Raw genomic sequence first — 18,878 nt, 5'->3', positions numbered from 1 at the left:
GTTTGTAGTCTGGAATTTACGGTAGTTTACGATCACCGGAAATTGCACTAAAATGACCAGGATGGGCACGGTGGTTGGTGCAGCCCCTTGCAGAGTTTGCAAGTTCTCCCCGTGCGTTTCCTCCTGGTACTCCGGTTTCCTCCCACATTCCAAAAACATTCACGTCAGGTTAATTGGCCGGTCCAAATTGTCCCTAGGTATGAATGAGTGAGTGAATTGTATGTCTCCATTTGCCCACTGCCCTGAAGATAGCTGGGATAGGCTCCAGCACCCCCGCAACCCTACTGAGGATAAGTGTTGCAAAAAATGGATGGATGGATGACCAAAATGTGATGACAACTAGTCGTTTTTCATTGGATACAGGTCTATATTGTTAATTACCTTCAAGTTTTCTTCGAAACCCCGTCTAAATTAGTAAAAGTATGCCAATAAACTTGTATTTTCATTTTCTTCCTATGTCGCTTGTAATCCAATATGGCGGCCGCTTAAAGTAATGTGACCCTCGGAGGCCTAAGTATCTCCAAATACATATATTTATTTGTTTTTTAACACAAAAATATCCACCACTTATTTCTCTACCAACATATATTCTTAAAACAAGCTAACGTTCCAATTTCATCAAATCGATTACAAAATCCCTTTACCGTGTTGATTATATTGCCATTCAAAGCATGCAGCTGAGGATTGAGCATTTTAACCGTTGAATAATATTGATGTAAAACAGAACTTTATTTTCAAGAAGCTGTTATTTACCAAATTTTTGTAGTTGTCCTAAAAATGATTAAAATAGACATTTATTAATCAATAAATATTGGTCATAGTAGTTGTACTTTTGTTATGCACATTGCGTTAAAATCTAAATTTTCTTGCTAAAAATCTGAACCCCTAACATTATTTGAGTGCTTTTTCCACATATTGTCGCTGTCGTGGGGAAAGAGCTTATCGCCAATATTAACTTCTTTCAGGATGAAAAAATATTCACCAAAAATAAGATTTTTTTTACATACTGTAAAAGCCACAGAACATTTAATACCGACATATTTAGTAAAAAAAAACATTATTGGGGGTCAATTTATATGATGAACCAATTTCATAGCTATATTTTATGATACAGCAGTGATAACATAACATATAACATGAAATATGTTTTGTGTATTTTGGGATGAACAAAATTATGATTATTTTTATTTAAAGGATCATCACAGTCATAAGTATGCTCCAATAACAGTCATGAGTAAAACTCTACTTAGTAAATACCGTAGCACCAGAGTTTCCTACAATAAATCGATGTTTCCAAATATCTTTACTTTATTATTATACAGTGGAACCTCGGTTCTCGACCATAATTTGTTCCAGAACCCTGTTCGAAAACCGATTTGTTCGATCACGGAAATCATTTTTCCCATTAAAAATAATGTAAATCGTTTTAATCCGTTCCGACACCCTGAATGTTTACCATGAATGTTTAACGTAAACATAAAGCTAACCCAGCCTAATCGTAAGTCCGCGTTATTGTAATCTTCCGTACGAAAGATTACGCCAACATGAATGTGTAAAAATAAAAAAATCAGGTCGTTTACAAGTCATTTAGCACCCGGGTCTCCACAACAAGTGGTGAGCGGTTCATTGGAAAGGGGGCTCCGTTCCAACACCCTCAATGTTGGTCTCCGTTCCAACACCCACATAAAGCTAACCCAGGCTAATCGTACGTTCGCGTTATCGTAATCTTATGAATAGGATTTCTTACCTTTGTGGTGGTCAGCAGAAGGCGCTCGCACACCTCCTTCATATTTTGCTATTATTTCTTTCTTATATGCAATAGTTGCACGCACTACTTTTTTTTTTTTCACCTGTAACAACTTTGCTGCTTGCACTGACTTTCTTCGGAGGCATAATAAGGGGCTAAAACACCCGTACGCCGCTCAGCATCGCACCCTAGTGTACGCACTCACGCATTACCGGCGTTCGAACTCCGATTTTTTTGACCGAACAGCGAAGCAAGAATTTCTCGAAATTTTTGGTCGGACTCCGATTTGTTCGAACTGAGAGGCGTTCGAAAACCGAGGTTCCACTGAATTAAAAAAAAAAGGAATAGATAAACTGTAATGTCATGAGCATATTTCCGATAGTTAACTGAATATTTAAATTAATAGCTCCCTGAGGTTTCCACAGTTATCTTTTATTGGCAATAAGAATTTGAATAATGGCCAATTTGATGTTAAAGGTGCGGAATAATAGCACCAAAATTATTGTCTATTGTCTTTGCTTGCATGACTTGTTTTTTCTATAAGGGTCAAATCTGGTATGTCTAATTACAGTAAGGCTGATTTTTTTCAAAATGAAATAAAATATAAATGTGTAACTCAAAAGAGCTTCACTTTTAAAAAGTATAAATTTGGTCATTAGTTATTTAATGTTATGGTTGTTTGATTTGTTTGTATTCTGGATTGTGTGAGCGGTCAAATGCAGGCCATAGGTTCCACAGCTCCGCTTCCCAAAAAAAAAAAAAAAAAAAAAAAAAAAAAACATTGAAGGTTACACTAGCAGCATGCGTCTCCCCCCTAGTGGCAGCTTTAAGCAGCTCCAGCAGGATAACTGAGAGGCTTAAAAAACAGTCAAATGGTCTGGCAAAGGATAAAGTGCTGTCTTCACTTTTGACATAAAAATCACCGAGCGTCATTCACGAACGGCGTGCGTCCTGACTGCCGGCTGATAAAAGTTCTCCTGAACCCGAGGCTTCGATTGCAGTCTGTGTCCGTGGGCGGGTGGGGCACCGCCGTCCGTACTCAGTAAGTACCCTACCCCAGATCTTTTAGGTCCTGGAGCCGCGTAGAACCCACCTGCCGCATGTTCGTACTGCGCGGACCGCGCTTTCGTGCTTTGAGTCCTCCTACCAGCCTGAGACGAAAAAGCCCCGACTTGTTCGTCCATGGGAGACGTGACCAGGCGGTGCGGATATCGGTGGCGGTTCTCCCGGGTGCTCTGCGAGCGCTCAGGCCTCCTAAGGATCCCGGCTTGGACTTTCTTGTAGGGATCCATTTGGCCCAGCTCTGCGAAGCCCCTTTCAGGCAGCGAGGGGATCTTGCGGAGTGCCGCTTGCTGATGCTGCTGAGGGGCACTTTCGTTTGCAGGAACACGGCGCGTCGGTGCGGGTTCGGCAGCCAACAGCATCCCGTTACCCGGGTCCGACTTGCTCCTGATGTGCATTATCTCTCTCCCCGATGAGCCGGCCGGTGAAACCGGACTTTTGTAGGGGGAAATTTTCTTATTAGTTTGGTAAACCCCGCTGTTTATCAAAGGCTCCCTATCCAGTGGGGGATAGTAAAACTCTGAGGGCGCTCTTTCCTTGGTAGACCGTGCTCTGTAAGGTTGCCTTTGGCGGATACTACGTTGGGAAGGATTAAGAGGATAACGTGCACGGTTGAAATCCGGGTAAGGGTTATAGAACGCCGGCAAGAAGCTAACATCTTCTATGTGGGGTCGAAACGGCCTCTGATAAGCTGAATCCTGCTCCGGGTAGAAATCAGGCAGGATGTCGACGGCAGATAGCTCGTAACGAGTACTTTGCGGGGTGTGGAAGGAGCGTGCCCTCCTGATGCCAGGGAAGTTATCTTCAGATCTCAACAGGGGCTGCCCGGGTCCCATAAGATGTTCTCCACCGTAGTATCGTCTATACTGAGGCAAGGCGGAGGGTCCATACCCAGAGGACGTACCGCGGTACTCTGAGCTCTGCCTATAAATCCGGCCAGGCCCAGAGAGGTGACAAGGTAGAGCATCGAGTCTGGGGTATTGGGGTACCCTACCCGAAGGGACCTGTGGAACAGGTCGGTCACGGTAGACGTCGTCTAGTTTGTAGCCGTAGCGACTAAACGACGAGGATCGTAAATGCCGAGGTAAGACCTCATCTACAGAGGCAGGAACGGAGGTTTCAGCCAGAACGGCACGGAAGTTGAAGATGTTGATGGAGTCGGCGTTGGCGTACACAGGGGAACCTAAGGGGCTGTGCGGGGAGGGCGTAGATACCCCCACACTTTGGTAGGTCGGTTCATCCGTCGGGGAGTCCAAACTCCCCGAGCCTAACGGGCTGACGTTGGGCGTGAAGTTACTCTCCTGGCCGGTGTAGAGATACGGCGGCGTTTGCCACAAGGGGGTGCCTGAGTAAGGCTGAGAACCAGCTTTGAGATCCAGCGCCGATGGCCGAGCAGGCCGGTCCTCGGCTTCCTGTCTCTGGAGGGGGTGAGCCGGGCGGTGATACTTTCTCCTCTGCGAGCCGCTGCTAGCCTTTTGCGCCGACTCGGCCAGCGCCAGGGCCAGCTTGCGGGCGGCGCTCGTCGGGGAAGGGTGAGGAGGGAGAATAGACACTGAACTCATAAGTCTATCTGCTCCTGGGGGGGCAGAAGACAAACAACGCTACAGTATGACAAGACAAACAAAGCTATGGTGAGACGTGATGGGACAGAACACAAAAGCTTTCATAAGAATCTACAGTAAAATGCTAACTATGCACAATGCATGAGGAAAGTATTAAGACAACTTTGCTTTTTCTACATTTTATACCACTGCCTTATTCCATAAGTCCTCAATATCATTGAGCTTCAATGCATGTCATTTTTTGGGACTGGCACTGAATCAATTACACTCTACTAGAACTGGTTAAAAATATATCTCACTTTTAACCCTTTAACATGTTTAAAGGGACCTCCACTCATTAAAAAAAAGAAACAATTAGCAAAATTTCAGAACAATAATTGATTTCAAATATATTTAACTCTCATAGCTCGTGCAAAAAAGCCACCATTTCAAATCTAACACTCAAATTACTTAAATGAGCTGTACGGAACTTCTTAGTCGAGGTTGCCATCTCCTGGCATGTGTCATCATTGCAGCCTTGGTCAAGCTCCTAATGATACGTGTGCAAGCAAGTGCATTTCTTAGACACGCTCTAATAAACTCATTTTTCCTCTTGAGGTTCTGGTTCGCGTTTGGACTGTACTTAAAACAGGCCTTTTTTGCTTTCACTAATTTAATTCTACCCTTATAAATAGAAACAAATTAAAACCGTGGGGAGGAGCATGAAGTCACTCTCAACCCCCACTCCTTTTAACTAACGTGTTCCACCCCAAACAGCTTTGCTAAAAGTAAGAAAACAGCAAACGGGCGCACATTGGAAAATAAGCCACAATGTCTCATTGAACTTAGTTGGGCATTATACTTGATAAAGAAAATATTGTACTTTTTAGGGACACCTTAAACCACTAATTCAAATCCCTTTTTTTAAGTACACGATAAAGAACATTTGGTAACTGTCCATTTATAAAATACTGAATTAATGCAAGTATTTTATTCTATTGACTACATTCTACAATCAAGCCTCCATAAAAACAATAAAATAAACATGTATTAGTTCTTCCAGGAAAATAAAAATAAAGAACTATATTAGTAAAACTGAGCAAAATATTGCCTTCATTAAACATTATTTGCTGTGAGTTTTGTTGTAAAACTCCCTTTCCTCAAAGAATTGTACATGTAATGTTAAAGATTAGACATGTACATGTATATTATATATATATATATATATATATATATATATATATATATATATACATATAAAACAACATCGTTAATGAGGGTTTTCGTGCATATAAATTATAGGAAGACTATTTTGGAATGAGGCTGTCACAATCCGATGTAGAAAAAGTGAAGCTCAGTCATAACTTTCCGGCCGCACTGTGCAAGATGTGATGGCTTTAAAGGAAAGTTTTACTGACCAGGGTCTGGCAAGTTTTGGGCGGAGTCCGTAAGCGCGGATGCTTGACTCGCTGAACTGCGAGGGCTGCAATGTCGATAAGGAGCGAGGGCTTCCGCTGTGTGGAGAACATGTGACCGTGGTAGCTGAGGAAGACGGGTTTTTCTTTCTGGGCATTTCCTTCTTACCTTTTTGAAGCTGCGCTGGGCTGCTGAGGTTATCCGTGGAGGCGGCGTCGGACTCGCTCCGCTTTGATTTGTGTCCTTCTCTGCTGCGCAACGCTCGGGGAGTCCCGGAGGCCAAGCTGCACTGGAAGGACATGGGGTCGAAATCCAAGGAGGACATCCCTGCTACGGGCGGGTAAAGATCGATGTCGTCCTCCGGCAGCGGCGGTGAGAGTTCATCGGTGCTGGGTCGACTCAAGGACGGTTTGCTTCTGGTTCTGGATGGGTCTTCTCTGACTGATGTGGGCACAACCTCGCTAGTTGAGCGGAGGCGGAGATGCTGGTACTTTGGAGGCTCTCCTGGAAGGCGATGACAAGTGACAACTTTTTACAACAAAATAAGTCATGACACCCCATAAACTTGTTAAAAAGACATAAAAAAGAAATATAAGATGAAAATTAATGTTAGGATAAATTGGCAAAGAATATCTACAAGGTAGTTAGTGCTAGTTATGAGTGCATCAGAAGAATAGTGCAATGAAAAATAGAGCAATGACATTAGCAGCAACATATTTCAAATTCTAGAGTCAAGAAATAAAATATATCCATCCATTATCTGCACCGCTTATCCTCAGTAGGGTCGCTGGGGTGCTGGAGCACATCCCAGCTGTTTTCGGGCAGTGGGTAGGGGACACCATGAATTGGTTGCCAGCCAGTCGCAGGGCACACAGGGACAAACATTTCGCTCGCTCATTTACATCTAGGGACAATATGGACCAGCCAATTAAGAATAGAATAGAATAAAAGAAGAATAGAATTTACTTTTATTGTCATTCTTTGTAACCATGCACACAGAACGAAATGTCGATACACCTGACCCGTACAGTTAAATTTTAACGAGGCGATGCAGCCGCAGCCAAACAGGGCGTAGCCATTTTTTAGTCATTAGGTGACCAAACCCCCCAATTCCAACCCTTACATGCCGAGCGCCAAACAGGGAGGCAATGAGTACCAATGTTGTAAGTCTTAGGTATGACTCGGCCGAGGCTTGAACCAGCGTCCTCCCAGTCTCAGAGCGGGCACCCTACCATCTAGGCTACCGAAACTAACTATTTGAACACCCTGCTAGTTTGCTATTCCTCCCACTTAGAAATCATGGAGGGGTCTGAAATTTTTATCGAAGGTGCATCTCCACTGTGAGAGAGATAAACTAAAAAGAAAAATCCTGAAATCACAACGCATTATTTTTTTAACGATGCATTTGTGTGATATAGCTGCAAATAGTATTTCACTGTTGTTTTATTCATTTTTTTCAACCAAGCGTAACACATTCTTTGTTTCAGCCCCAAATATACCACAGTGCGCCATATGGTGATGAAAGTACGGTAAATATACAAAACATTTACCTTCAATATTTTGTAGCGATGTTAAAGATTCTTCACTTTTTGTCGATCGTAATGTACCGCTGTCACCTCTTCCACCTATTGCGGAACAAATTTGATTCATAAGCATCATAAAAACAAAAAAGACCACAGCAAATATGAAAAAACAGGCCACGTTGCAGAGTCACTGAGCACACCTGGCAGTGCGATGCTCTTTATCTGGTTGGGCTCGCTGGGGTGTCGCTTCAGCTTACGCTTGGACACAGAGTGCGACTTACCCAAGTGGAAGAAGGACAGCCAGTTGCCCACAGGAGACTTCTTGGCTTTGCTAGAACCCCGCTTAACACTACAAAAGAGAGAGAGGGTGCTGTATAAACTACAAAAAACTTGAATTGAGCAATTTTCCTCAAAATCAAAAAAGATAGATCGATACATTATTTCTTTAATCAGTTTTTTTAACCATACCTTACATCCAAAATATTTTAAGATCATAAATTTACCATAGATTACCTTGTTCCCCTCAGATTATGATACATTAATACGTGGAGAAAATGATTGTAAATCCATATTGAGCTATTTAGTGATCTTATCTCATCCCATCTCATTAGCTGCACCACTTATCCTCAGTAGGGTCGCGGGGGTGCTGGAGCCCATCCCAGCAATCATCGGGCAGTGGGCAGGGGACACCCTGAACTGGTTGCCAGCCAATCGCAGGGCACACGGGGACAGACAACTCATACGCTCATTCACACCTAGGGACAATTTGGACCAGCCAATTCACCTGAAATGCATGTTTTTGGAATGTGGGAGGAAACCGGAGTGCCCGAAGGAAACCCACGCAAGCACGGGGAGAACATACAAACTCCGCACAGGTAGTCCGGTAGCTGGATTTGAACCCACACAGAAGGTTCCCGAGACCTTAGAACTGTGCCGCACACGCGCTAACCACTGCTCCGCCGTGCTGCCCCTATTCAGTGATCGTTTCTCAAATGCCGCGTTTAACAGGAAAAAAAACATTTTTACTTATTTAGATATGTAATAAAATTTAATTTATAAATTCAGGACAGAATAAAACACAGTCAATTTGAAAACCAGCTATTTGTCATTATCATATCATACAGCAATGTCGGTGACGGTAATATTAGCCACTAATACTGATATAGAAGACGATAGCTGCTAATGCTAGCATCTTCTTTAGTAACACTATACTGTAATAATAGGAACCTGTTCCGTAAAACAGAGATATTTATTTTAATTGAATGGCGCTGCATCTACTGTATGGAATATTTCGCAGTTTAAATCTCAACTACAAAAGAGAGAGGGGGCACTATATTACCTACAAAGGCACTTGAGAATGATTGGATTTATTAGGTCGTATATATCGAGATCTTTTCTTCCTCATGCCATGAGGCTCTTTAACTCTACCCGGCAGAGTAAAAGCCCACATTAAACCACACCCCCTACATTGCATATTAACGAATTTTATTGCAATATGTATTCTGTGTAGCACTATTTAGATATTATATACAACACGCTACAGTGGGCATTTGCACGTCACATTGGGTATTTGTATATTGTATTCTTTTGGCTTTATTATTGTACTGTTCTCAGCTCAGGGATGCTGCTGGAAATGTGAATTTCCCTTCGGGGATGAATAATGTATCTGTCTATCTATCTATCTATCTATTTACCATAAACTACTAAGAAATAACTACATATAAAATGTTTTCCGAATTTTAATTGCACTTTTCAGTGATCATTCCTCAAATGCTGCTTCTATACACCGATGTTTTATTGATTTAAATATGTACTAGAATTTGAGTTAGGTATCATTTATATTGAATCCAAATTTTACTGACACATCAACGTGTGTGGTTGCCTTATTATCGGTTAATGCTAACCTCAAATATGCTAGGTGCCATTTCTAGCAACAATTTTGGCAAAACTACTATTGAATGTTAATGATTATGCTTAGGAGGCCAGCCGCTAAATTGTCCCTGTTAGAAATATTTTATTGCTCTTAAAATGTTGCTTCCATACACCTAGAATTATCTTTGGTGGTTAACATGGTAATCTTTAGTTGCTAAAAGGAAACTTGCTGAACTTTGACAACAACTTAGCCGCCTACTTTAGAATGCTCAATGCGAATCTGATTTTGTTGATCCTTTGGACAGTAATTGTCCTTAAGGATGAAACGTATTGTGATTGCTTGAAAGAATACCTTTTTCTTTATGGTAACATTTTGTACAAAATGAATTACTCTTGTTTGAATTGTTGTTAAAAGATACTGCAAACGGTAACTGTTCTGCCTTTGAAAAAAAGAGTGGTCTTCAGGTGGCCCTTGTGTTTAACACAGAATAGAATAGAATATACCTTTATTGTCATTGTTACAAAATGGGTTAACATATTGTGACAACGAAATTGGGCATGACACTCCAGTTTCACACATTCACAGTGAGGTAAAAAGCCAAAAAGATAAAGGAACAGAGAAGATAAGGTTATAAAACAAGGAGGATAAGGCTATAGTTACAATTTACATGATATTAACACAAGAAATGTCGGCATGTAGTATGTTACATAGAGTTGAATTGTTTGTTGCTAGAATTCATTTTAGTGGTGAAACCAGATGTCATTATGTTTAATTATCCTAAATTACATATATTTATATATTTGTATGTATATTTGTACCGTAGCTCTTTGTGTAATCTCAATTCCATGCGTCCTATAGTCTGTGCGCGTTACATTTGAAAAGTTTATCAGAAAATACCATTTTTAAGGAGTGTGACAAATAATCTCGTGTGCTATGTAGTAGAGGTTGACAGATTAATAGGCTGGCTGATTATCGGCAACGATATTTGTGAATTTGACAGATATCGGTATCGGCGTTTTTATACATTTGACTAGCCGATTATTTATGTTTGCTAAAACCCCCGAGCTGTCTCTCCACCACTCTTACGCCTCCGCCCCTCTCCTCCCGCTACCCACGCTGTGCCCTCTGATTGGATAAGCAACCGGGTCGGAGCCAGTGATGAGAAAGCTTTTTCCGACTCTGAACACTGTAAACAGCGGCAACTCTCAGACATTTCCCGACATGTCTCGGAATCAAGCCGCTGATAATAATTTAATGGCCCTACGTGTAGTCAAAGATACACTCAGCCGATTTAAAACATAAATAAGATGCAAAAACACATCCCACACGAGCTAGCCTGAGCTTATGCAAATTCATGCAACAAACAGACTGACAAAGACCAACTCCCGTAAAAGATCCATACACAAACATAAACAAATGCAACAAAAGTAACAGGCATTATAGTATTGATATTTTAAAAAGTCAATAGTAGAAAAGCATTTTTGTGAGCTAGCATAAAAGGCGCAGTTATCTTGTTTGAGGGAAGCAGGTTTAAGTGGAGACCAGGGGTGGCGAACACGCAGCTATATTGGCTCTTGGCCAATAAGAATGCGTCTCTTTGCCTCATCATATTTTCTATATACTGTGGCTCTTTAGTTTTTTTTCCCTCTTAAAAGAATCCATCTATCATCCATCCATTATCTGCACCACTTATCCTCAGTAGGGTCGCGGGGGTGCTGGAGCCAATCCCAGCCATCTCCGGGCAGTGGGCAGGGGACACCCTGAACTGGTTGCCAGCCAGTCAGAGTGCACACAGGGACAGACAATTCGCTCGCTCATTCACACCTAGGGACAATTTTGACGGGCCAATTAACCTGAAATGCATGTTTTTTGGAATGTGGGAGGAAACCGGAGTGCCCGGAGGAAACCCACGCAAGCACGGGGAGAACATGCAAACTCAGCACAGGAAGGCGCTGGATTTGAACCCATGACCTCAGAACTGTGCCGCACACACGCTAACCACCGCGCTGCCACGCTTGAATCCATCAGAGTTAACAACAAATAATAAATTATATTTTGAAATTAATTTGGCGGATTGGTTGTTTTTATGCTGCTCCGGACACAACTGACTGCCAATCATCTGCGTAGGTTACGTCGAATGCCGGTCAGTGCGTCGTGTGGCTCTTTGACTCTCACGGTTAAAAATTTCGGCTCTTTATGTCAAACTTATTCGCTACCCCTGGTGGAGACTGATATATTGGCTCTGATGACATTAGTTGGGTCAAACTAGCCAGACATGGGACCAAGTCACACATGTGCAAGTCTCAAGTAAGTCTCAAGTCTTCACCTTCAAGTCCCAAGTAAGTCCCAAGTATTTTTTTCTTGGGCAAGTCATGTCACAAGTCAAGTCCCGAGTCTTAGATTGCCAAGTCCAAGTCAAGTCACAAGTCATAAAAACAGCGACTCGAGTCGACTCGAGTCCAAGTCACTAAGTCTCAAGTCCCCATGTCTGAAACTAGCTCTAAAACAGGAAAGCAGACACTTTTCGGTTGCCAGCCCCATCAAAATATCCATTTCTTTTTGCACTTTTTGCTTGAAGTCAAAATAAGTCACGTAGGTTGTATTGACATTTTTATCAATTTCTAAGTTAAAAAAACATGAAGCCATTTAAATTTTCATGTACCTTTATAAGAGTTGCTGCACAGCCTAAATGTATTTCCTGCACTGTTAATTTTTGGTTTAAGTGAAGTATTAGTCATGTTAGTTGTGTTAAAAATTCTTATTTACTGTAAAAAGCTTTCAGAAAGCAATTTAAGCTTATACGTACCCTAAACAAGTTGCTGCTAAGCCCTAAGTTTGTTTCCTGCACTGTTAGTTTTTGGTTTAAGTGAAAGGTTAGTCATGTTAGTTGTGTTGAAATTCTAATTTATTTACTCTAAAATGTTTCAGAGAGCTACCAATTTATAACAATTACTCTTTGCTTCTTTTTGCATTATTAAAAATTTCCTATGCCAATTTCTAAGCTTTTACAGCAAATGAATATCGGATAACGGCCTCCTCTCAATACTAATAATCGGTATCGGCCCTGTAAAACCCTACCTTGTAGTGCAGAGAATACAGTATATTTATATATTTACAAAAGACCTATGGTAGATATTGAGTCTTTAATGTTCTTCTGCTGAACGCACCTCTCGAGCGGGAGCTCAATGACTGTATGGAACTTGCCCATCAGGGCCCCGGGCCCCTCGCCGACCTCGATGTAATCGCTGCTGCTGAGGCAAGGGGTGGTGGCAGGAGAGTTCAGCTGGGCCTGAGAGCGCGCTTGAGCCTCCTCAAGAGAAAGCAGCTTGGTGGACGGCGAGCACACCAGCAGAGACTTCGGTCTGGATAAGCTGTTGTCCCCTAGGAGACAAAATATTCAGAGTCAGCATCTGCTCCGGGCAGGACCTGGTTTTGGGACTCACCGGCGCTGTCCCGGGTGACTGTGTTGAGCTTGGTGCTAAAGAGCACCTCGGCGTTGTTGAGGATGAACTCCACCACCACCGACTGGATGCGCACCTCCATGAAGGCTGCTGTGCCGCTGAAGCAGGCCGACTCAATCTGCTTAGACCTGGAAAGCATGTGTAAAGTGTCAAGACCTACTTGAAAATTACAGTCCACCCCCGGGATATGTCGATCCCGCCATACGATGTTTTCACTTCATGTTATGGAATAAAATGTTGTTTTCAGCCAATTCTTTACAGCATTTGACCTACTATACGGCATTAAAAGCCACTTATTTGGGTGCACAGAAACATGAAATTCAATGTTTGTGGTGTTCATGCTTATGATGGGTTACATCTCCAAGAGTCCTGTCTGTTATTGGACCACGTCAAATGAAATGCTGGTGATTTTTTTTCACTTTACTTGATAAAGAGGTTGCAGTTTTATTTTTATAAATGCAAACCACGTTTTATTGCACAGAAAGGGGGCACGTTGTTCAAATCATCAAAATAAAAATGACATGAATTTATTTATTGAATTTTTTCAATTTTATCAAATAAATGAAACATAATGTAATTCATTAATATTGTCAGGATGTTAAACTTGAAGAGGTATCCTACAATATAGTCATCATTCTCCACAGGATGTGCTGCATTAAACCTTTGATGGTCGGCTAATATTGCTAATATACACACAGCAGGTGTTACATTCATTGTAAAATAGATATAATTTTTATTAATTTTGGCGGCTTCAGTCCCTTCTCAAGGTTTCTTCATTTTCCTCATGTTGAGGTTTATGAGTTTTCCTTGCCCTCTTGTAGGTTTTAGATCAGGAGATGGTGTCATAATAGTCTGTTGTTTGCAATAATCTGTGGTTTGTGCAGCCCTTTGAGACTCTTTGTGATTATATACAAATAAACATGATTTGACTTTTCATTTTTTGGTCAAATATGGCTCTTTTTTAACATTTTGGGTTGCTGACCCATGTACTACAATTACCATAGGTTTCTATACCGCGTTACAAAGCAATTACATTTTGGGATCCCAGCCACAGAATAGAATCATGTCATATCCTAGGAGTCTTCTGTATTGTACGCAATATGACTGACCTGAGCAGATTTGGTGCCCACACAATAGCCAAGTTCTTGGTATGCATGTTGGTGCTGGAGCTAAACGTGGCCAGACGGCATAAGTGTCTCATAAGGTACTCCAGCGTCCTGCACACAAACATTTTCACAAAGATGGTCACCTTCAGGAGAGTAGAGGTTTGCTTGTGTTTCAGGGGCAATTTCATGAGGTCAGTCTTGACATTAAAAAGGAAATTGTGTTGAATGTATACATCTAAAATAATTATCTTCGCAAGAATTTTCCCCGTTTAATCAACATCCATCCATCCATCCATCCATTATCTGCACCGCTTATCCTCAGTAGGGTCGCGGGGGTGCTGGAGCCCATCCCAGCTATCTTCGGGCAGTGGGCAGAGGGAACCCTCAACTGGTTGCCAGCCAGTCACATGGCACACAAAGACAGACCACCATTCACTCGCTCATTCACACCTAGGGACAATTTGGACCGGCCGATTAACCTGACATGCATCTTTTTGGAACGTGGGAGGAAACCGTAGTGCAAGCACGGGCAGAACATGCAAATTCCGCACAGGAAGGTTCGATCTCATGACCTCAGAACTGTGCCGCACACGCGCTAACCACTGCGCCGCCGTGCTGCCTTAATCAAGAAATATGATTTTTTAATTTTATTTTTTACTCAATACTTACGGGAAAAAAATAAAAACTAGCAGGTGGCTTTGCTCATTAGAAATATTTTACTTCTTGCACAATCTAAAGTAAATGGACAATGTGTAACATTTAGTGCCACCTAGTTTTACAAAAAACTCTCATTCAATAACAATGGCAAATATAGGAAAAATACCTGAACTATCACAAGTTTCTTTTTAAACATCATATGTCGAGGAATTTGAATACCTTTTACATAGCTGAATCCCTACCTAAGGTCGCCGCCATGCTTTTCTGGCAACACTGTGCTCTGTGGCATTAGTTTTTGTTCACATAAGGCAACACAGTGCCATCTGGTGGTCAAATCTTTACACACTCGGCCCTCTCAGGATTATTTATAGTAAAATTTAAAAAAATACTACAAAGTAATAGATCATTTTGTACATGATAAACAATAGGTTTCCTCCTTTTTTACAGAAAAAAGTAAACAGAGAAAAATGTGAAGATTAAGAGAACATTTTTACATTGCACAGTTATGCCCTTTTCATTAAAAACATTTAATGACGACTACAATTGTTAAATATTCGTTTTTGTTACCGTTGTTAGGTTTAAAGTGCAAATTTTGAGCTTGGCTTTCTCCCTTTGGTGCATTGTGAGTTGTTAAACAAACGTTGTGGGGGTCTATTTTGGTGGTACGGTGTTTTGTCTTGAAGCCGGAGATCATAACATCTTATAAGTTATTAGTAGTAGTAATAACAGCTTTGAGCAGTTTCCCAAACACATATGTAAGTAAATCAAATACCGTATTTTCCAGACTATAAGGCGGAACTAGAAACCCCAAATCGCCTTGTAGACGTGCCCTCTCTTGGCTGCGGCTGCATCGGGTCAGATGCAATCGACATTTCGTTCTGTGTACATTGTTACACAGAATGACAATACAAGGAAATTATTATTATTATTATTATTAAAATGTGGAAATGTATAATTACAATTAATTGATCCTGCATACAGTAACTATTTATGAATAAAGTTATTTATTTTAAAAGTGAGACCAGATGTCAAAATGTAGGTTGAAGTTCTATGAAATACCTTTTTAATTCACTTTTTTAATTGCAGTTTTAATGTCTGCTCATTACAGTCTAGTGCGGCTTATGAGTTAATAATTCTTCAAAAGACTATTTTGGGGACGTGACTTAAAGTGTGTAAAATACATTTTTAATTTCATGTTATTAGATTTAGAGAAAAAAAAATTAAAAAAGCTTTGTTATCATGGCTTGTAGGGTAAATGTATTTTTCCCAACGGAACCCAAGTTTCATTTATAGCCACCAGGTTGCGCCACCGAGTAGTAAAACCAACCTATAGTGTGGAGGAGGCAGCTGCTGGATGACGTTGTGGATTTTGGCCAATCTCTCTTCGTCTGTGGCTGCAGACACAGCCTCCTGTGAGGATAAAGCAAGCGGGACAGAAAGGCTTACAATCCCATTCACTCTCTTTTCTCCTCTACATTCCGAACAGACTTTTAGCACAGAATGCACAGCACTATCACATATCCTTGTGCAAAACAGTACTTTTCATTATTTTCTGTGGCTCCCCCCAAAGGAAGAAGGAAATTGTCTTGCGCCCCCACAAGTCTAGCACCTAAAATCCCCCAAAGCAGAGGTGGAGGAGTTGTTTACCGGTAAAAGTGACACTGAAAATGAATATTTCATTGGATTTAGTGATTTGGAGTGAAACTGATAATTGTAAGCATGTTCTTCCTGCGGAAGTTACCTGAATGACTCTTAATGTTACGTTGTTACTGACATAATCAAGCGTGTCTAAGATATGCACGTACGTGTAACGTTAGTTTACCGTACATTTATACAGCCCGTTGTTTTCCATTTTATTTTTATTTTAAATTGCTTTTTCGAGAAGACGTGCATGTTCTGGATTCTATAAAAAAAAATCCCCCCAAATTGTGACTTATACTCCATGTGCAACCTATACATGTTTTTTCCTTCTTATTTATGCATTTTGCTGGCAAGTGCGACTTATACTCCGGAGCCACTTGAAGTCCCGATATTTAGGTACCCAAAACCATAAATAATAATGCATTCAAACAGATAACTAAAATTAGCAACTCAAGAGCACAATATTAAAAAATGCTGCAAAACAAAAATATATAATTAGTGCTGGGGTTTTTTTCTTCAAAGACATTATAATGGAATCAGCTTGATTTACAATACACACCTTTACATAGTACCCTACTGTAGTGAAGGTGCAACTGCCCTGGATTCTGGGAAAGTTGAAAAAAAACGTTCTCCGATGCCAAACCAGCATGCGCCCCGCCCCCCTTTATGGAGCCTCGCATAAAAATCGTGACACCATTTTTTATGAAGAATATAAAACTCACCGAGAATCTGTCATACAGTTGGTAGGTGAGCAGAGGGTTGGGAAGCTCACGGAAATACAACTTGCAGAGGGAGCCCACTGAATGGATGTCCTGTCGAAAAACGTCTCGGCTCAGGTCAGGAATATGCTCCGAGTCAAACTCGTGCCTGAATGTGCACACACGGAGACCATCAGATGACCTACAAGTGCCTTTTGGACGCTGCACGGATAAAATTTCTGGATCATATGATCTGACGGAATATACACGCTGTAAATGCAGACAGGAAGATGTAGCTCAAAGAATAAAAATTGGGTCAAACCACAAAGGTTAGCTGTGAACTAAGACATCAAATTTACATAGAATTTCAGCTAAAAATGTAAAAAAAAAATAGTTCTTAAAATAAAAATACCATCATCAACTAATAGTAAAGTTTTACCTTTCTTTTTTTGCAGTGCACTGCAAAAAGTCCTCCTACTATATATAAAAAAGTTCAAATTGCAGATAATTTTGGTTGTCATTTTTAATATTATTAATTTATTATACTGTATTATTTTTCGTATTTTAAAAATAACATCGCTTATGAAATTGTAAATAATTCTACTTTAAATGAGGAAAATATACCTAAAATGAGAAGATTATTATCATTATTATTATTATTATTATTATCATAACGATAGGCCAAGATGGATGTGCGCATGGGTGGAGCAGCTAACGTCTCATTTACTTTATTATTCTTGTCTATTTTGCTCCCTTCTGGACACATTCTTGGCCAATAATGACTACAGTTATCAGGAACTGTTGCCAATTTTGATGCCACCTTTGCTTTCCCAAAAACAATTCAAAGGGCCACAGGACCTCCGTGGGTGGCCAACCCACTTACGAAGCGGAGCAGACAGCGTAGAGGTCATGAACAGAAGCAGGGCTACCGATCGGGCTATGATGCTAAGCTAAGGGAGCTACATTAGCGGGATCCCAAAAGTGATTTGGGAAACAGCAGAGAAATACATGATGATGACAGCACTGTCTCTCAGCCTACCTACAGTAAATGTCTTCACCGATCTTGCCTGTCAACATTATTCCTGTGGTGTGGACCTGGCACCTGCTATCGTCCAGAAACAATACAGCCGAACGGCGACCTCTAGTGGCGTTTACTACAAAGACTGCACATAAGAGGCTCAGCACAGCGGAAACTTGGTCTTTTGAATATTAGATAGCATGCTTCCAAAGTTTTACTGGTTAATGATCGTATTTGTTATCACAATCTTAACCTGATTGGTCTTAGTAAAACCTGGTTGAGACCGGATGAGTTTTTAACCACTACATGAGGCCTCTCCCCATAATTATGAGAGCTTACATGTAGCACGCTGTTTGAAGAAGGGTGGCGGTGTTCCGCTTATTTCTGTTAACATACAAAAATTTATTCCCTGTGCCTTATAAATACAAGGCCTTCTTTGGTTCTTGGCATGTGGTCCTCCTCCATTTCATCGCTGATTTTTGTAGTGACTATTTATCGCGCCCCGGGAGCATACACAGTTTTCTTAGATAAATTCTCGGAACTGTTCACTGACCTAGAAACTACGCAGCCAAAATAATAATTATGAGGGACTTTGAAATTCACATGAATTTCCCATTTAGTTCGCTTAGTGTTGCATTACAGTCTCTAACCAATAGATTTGGTTTTAATCAATTACTTGATATGCCGGACTTGGTTCTGACTCAAGTTTCAATCCCAATGTGACGGTATTACCGTATACTAACGTAATCGATATTCAGTTACATTTGAGTTGCTGGCTAAATGTCGTATTTAAGAAAACTAAAGAACTTGGAGGCTGCAATATTTGCTTTGGTACATTTTCTGCCCTCTTGGATCTTTTACCGGTGCCGTTTCCTTTATTTAAAGGTTGTTGACTTACTTATGAATGATTTTATTGCTGCTTTGATTAGTGTCCTAGATTCTGTGGCGCCCCTACGGCATAAATACCGGCCAAAAAGACGCAAGTCTTGGTTTACTGAAAAAAACTAGATCACTAAAACATACTACAGGAAATGTGTACGAAAATGGTGCGCTACCAAGCTTAAGCTTTTTTCGTCAGACCTGGTGCAAAAGCTTGCTGAAGTATAAATCAGCCCTTGCATCCGTTTAAACTGCC

The 18,878-nt window shown here is 41.0% G+C and overlaps 1 protein-coding gene across 1 annotated transcript in view; it reads right to left on the bottom strand.

The window, feature by feature from the left end:
- Positions 1 to 2,509: 2,509 nt before the first annotated feature.
- Positions 2,510 to 18,878, bottom strand: part of arhgap32a (Rho GTPase activating protein 32a) — a 58,157-nt gene continuing 41,788 nt past the window's right edge. Inside the window, exons 14-23 of the mRNA XM_088346206.1 lie at positions 16,750 to 16,894; positions 15,714 to 15,796; positions 13,733 to 13,840; positions 12,606 to 12,751; positions 12,330 to 12,543; positions 7,490 to 7,638; positions 7,317 to 7,391; positions 5,935 to 6,270; positions 5,769 to 5,864; positions 2,510 to 4,385 (exon numbers count right to left, since the gene is read on the bottom strand). Of these exons, the coding sequence (XP_088202332.1) occupies positions 2,677 to 4,385; positions 5,769 to 5,864; positions 5,935 to 6,270; positions 7,317 to 7,391; positions 7,490 to 7,638; positions 12,330 to 12,543; positions 12,606 to 12,751; positions 13,733 to 13,840; positions 15,714 to 15,796; positions 16,750 to 16,894 (3,061 nt within the window). The 3' untranslated portion in view covers positions 2,510 to 2,676. The remainder of the gene's footprint in view (positions 4,386 to 5,768; positions 5,865 to 5,934; positions 6,271 to 7,316; positions 7,392 to 7,489; positions 7,639 to 12,329; positions 12,544 to 12,605; positions 12,752 to 13,732; positions 13,841 to 15,713; positions 15,797 to 16,749; positions 16,895 to 18,878) is intronic.

The sequence above is a fragment of the Urocampus carinirostris genome, chromosome 10 (genome assembly GCF_059441175.1).
Source record: "Urocampus carinirostris isolate Australia breed hairy pipefish chromosome 10, RoL_Ucar_1.0, whole genome shotgun sequence".
NCBI lineage: Eukaryota > Metazoa > Chordata > Actinopteri > Syngnathiformes > Syngnathidae > Urocampus > Urocampus carinirostris.
The sequence above is the reverse complement of the archived record's forward strand: the minus strand, read 5'-3'. Positions and strand labels throughout refer to the sequence as shown.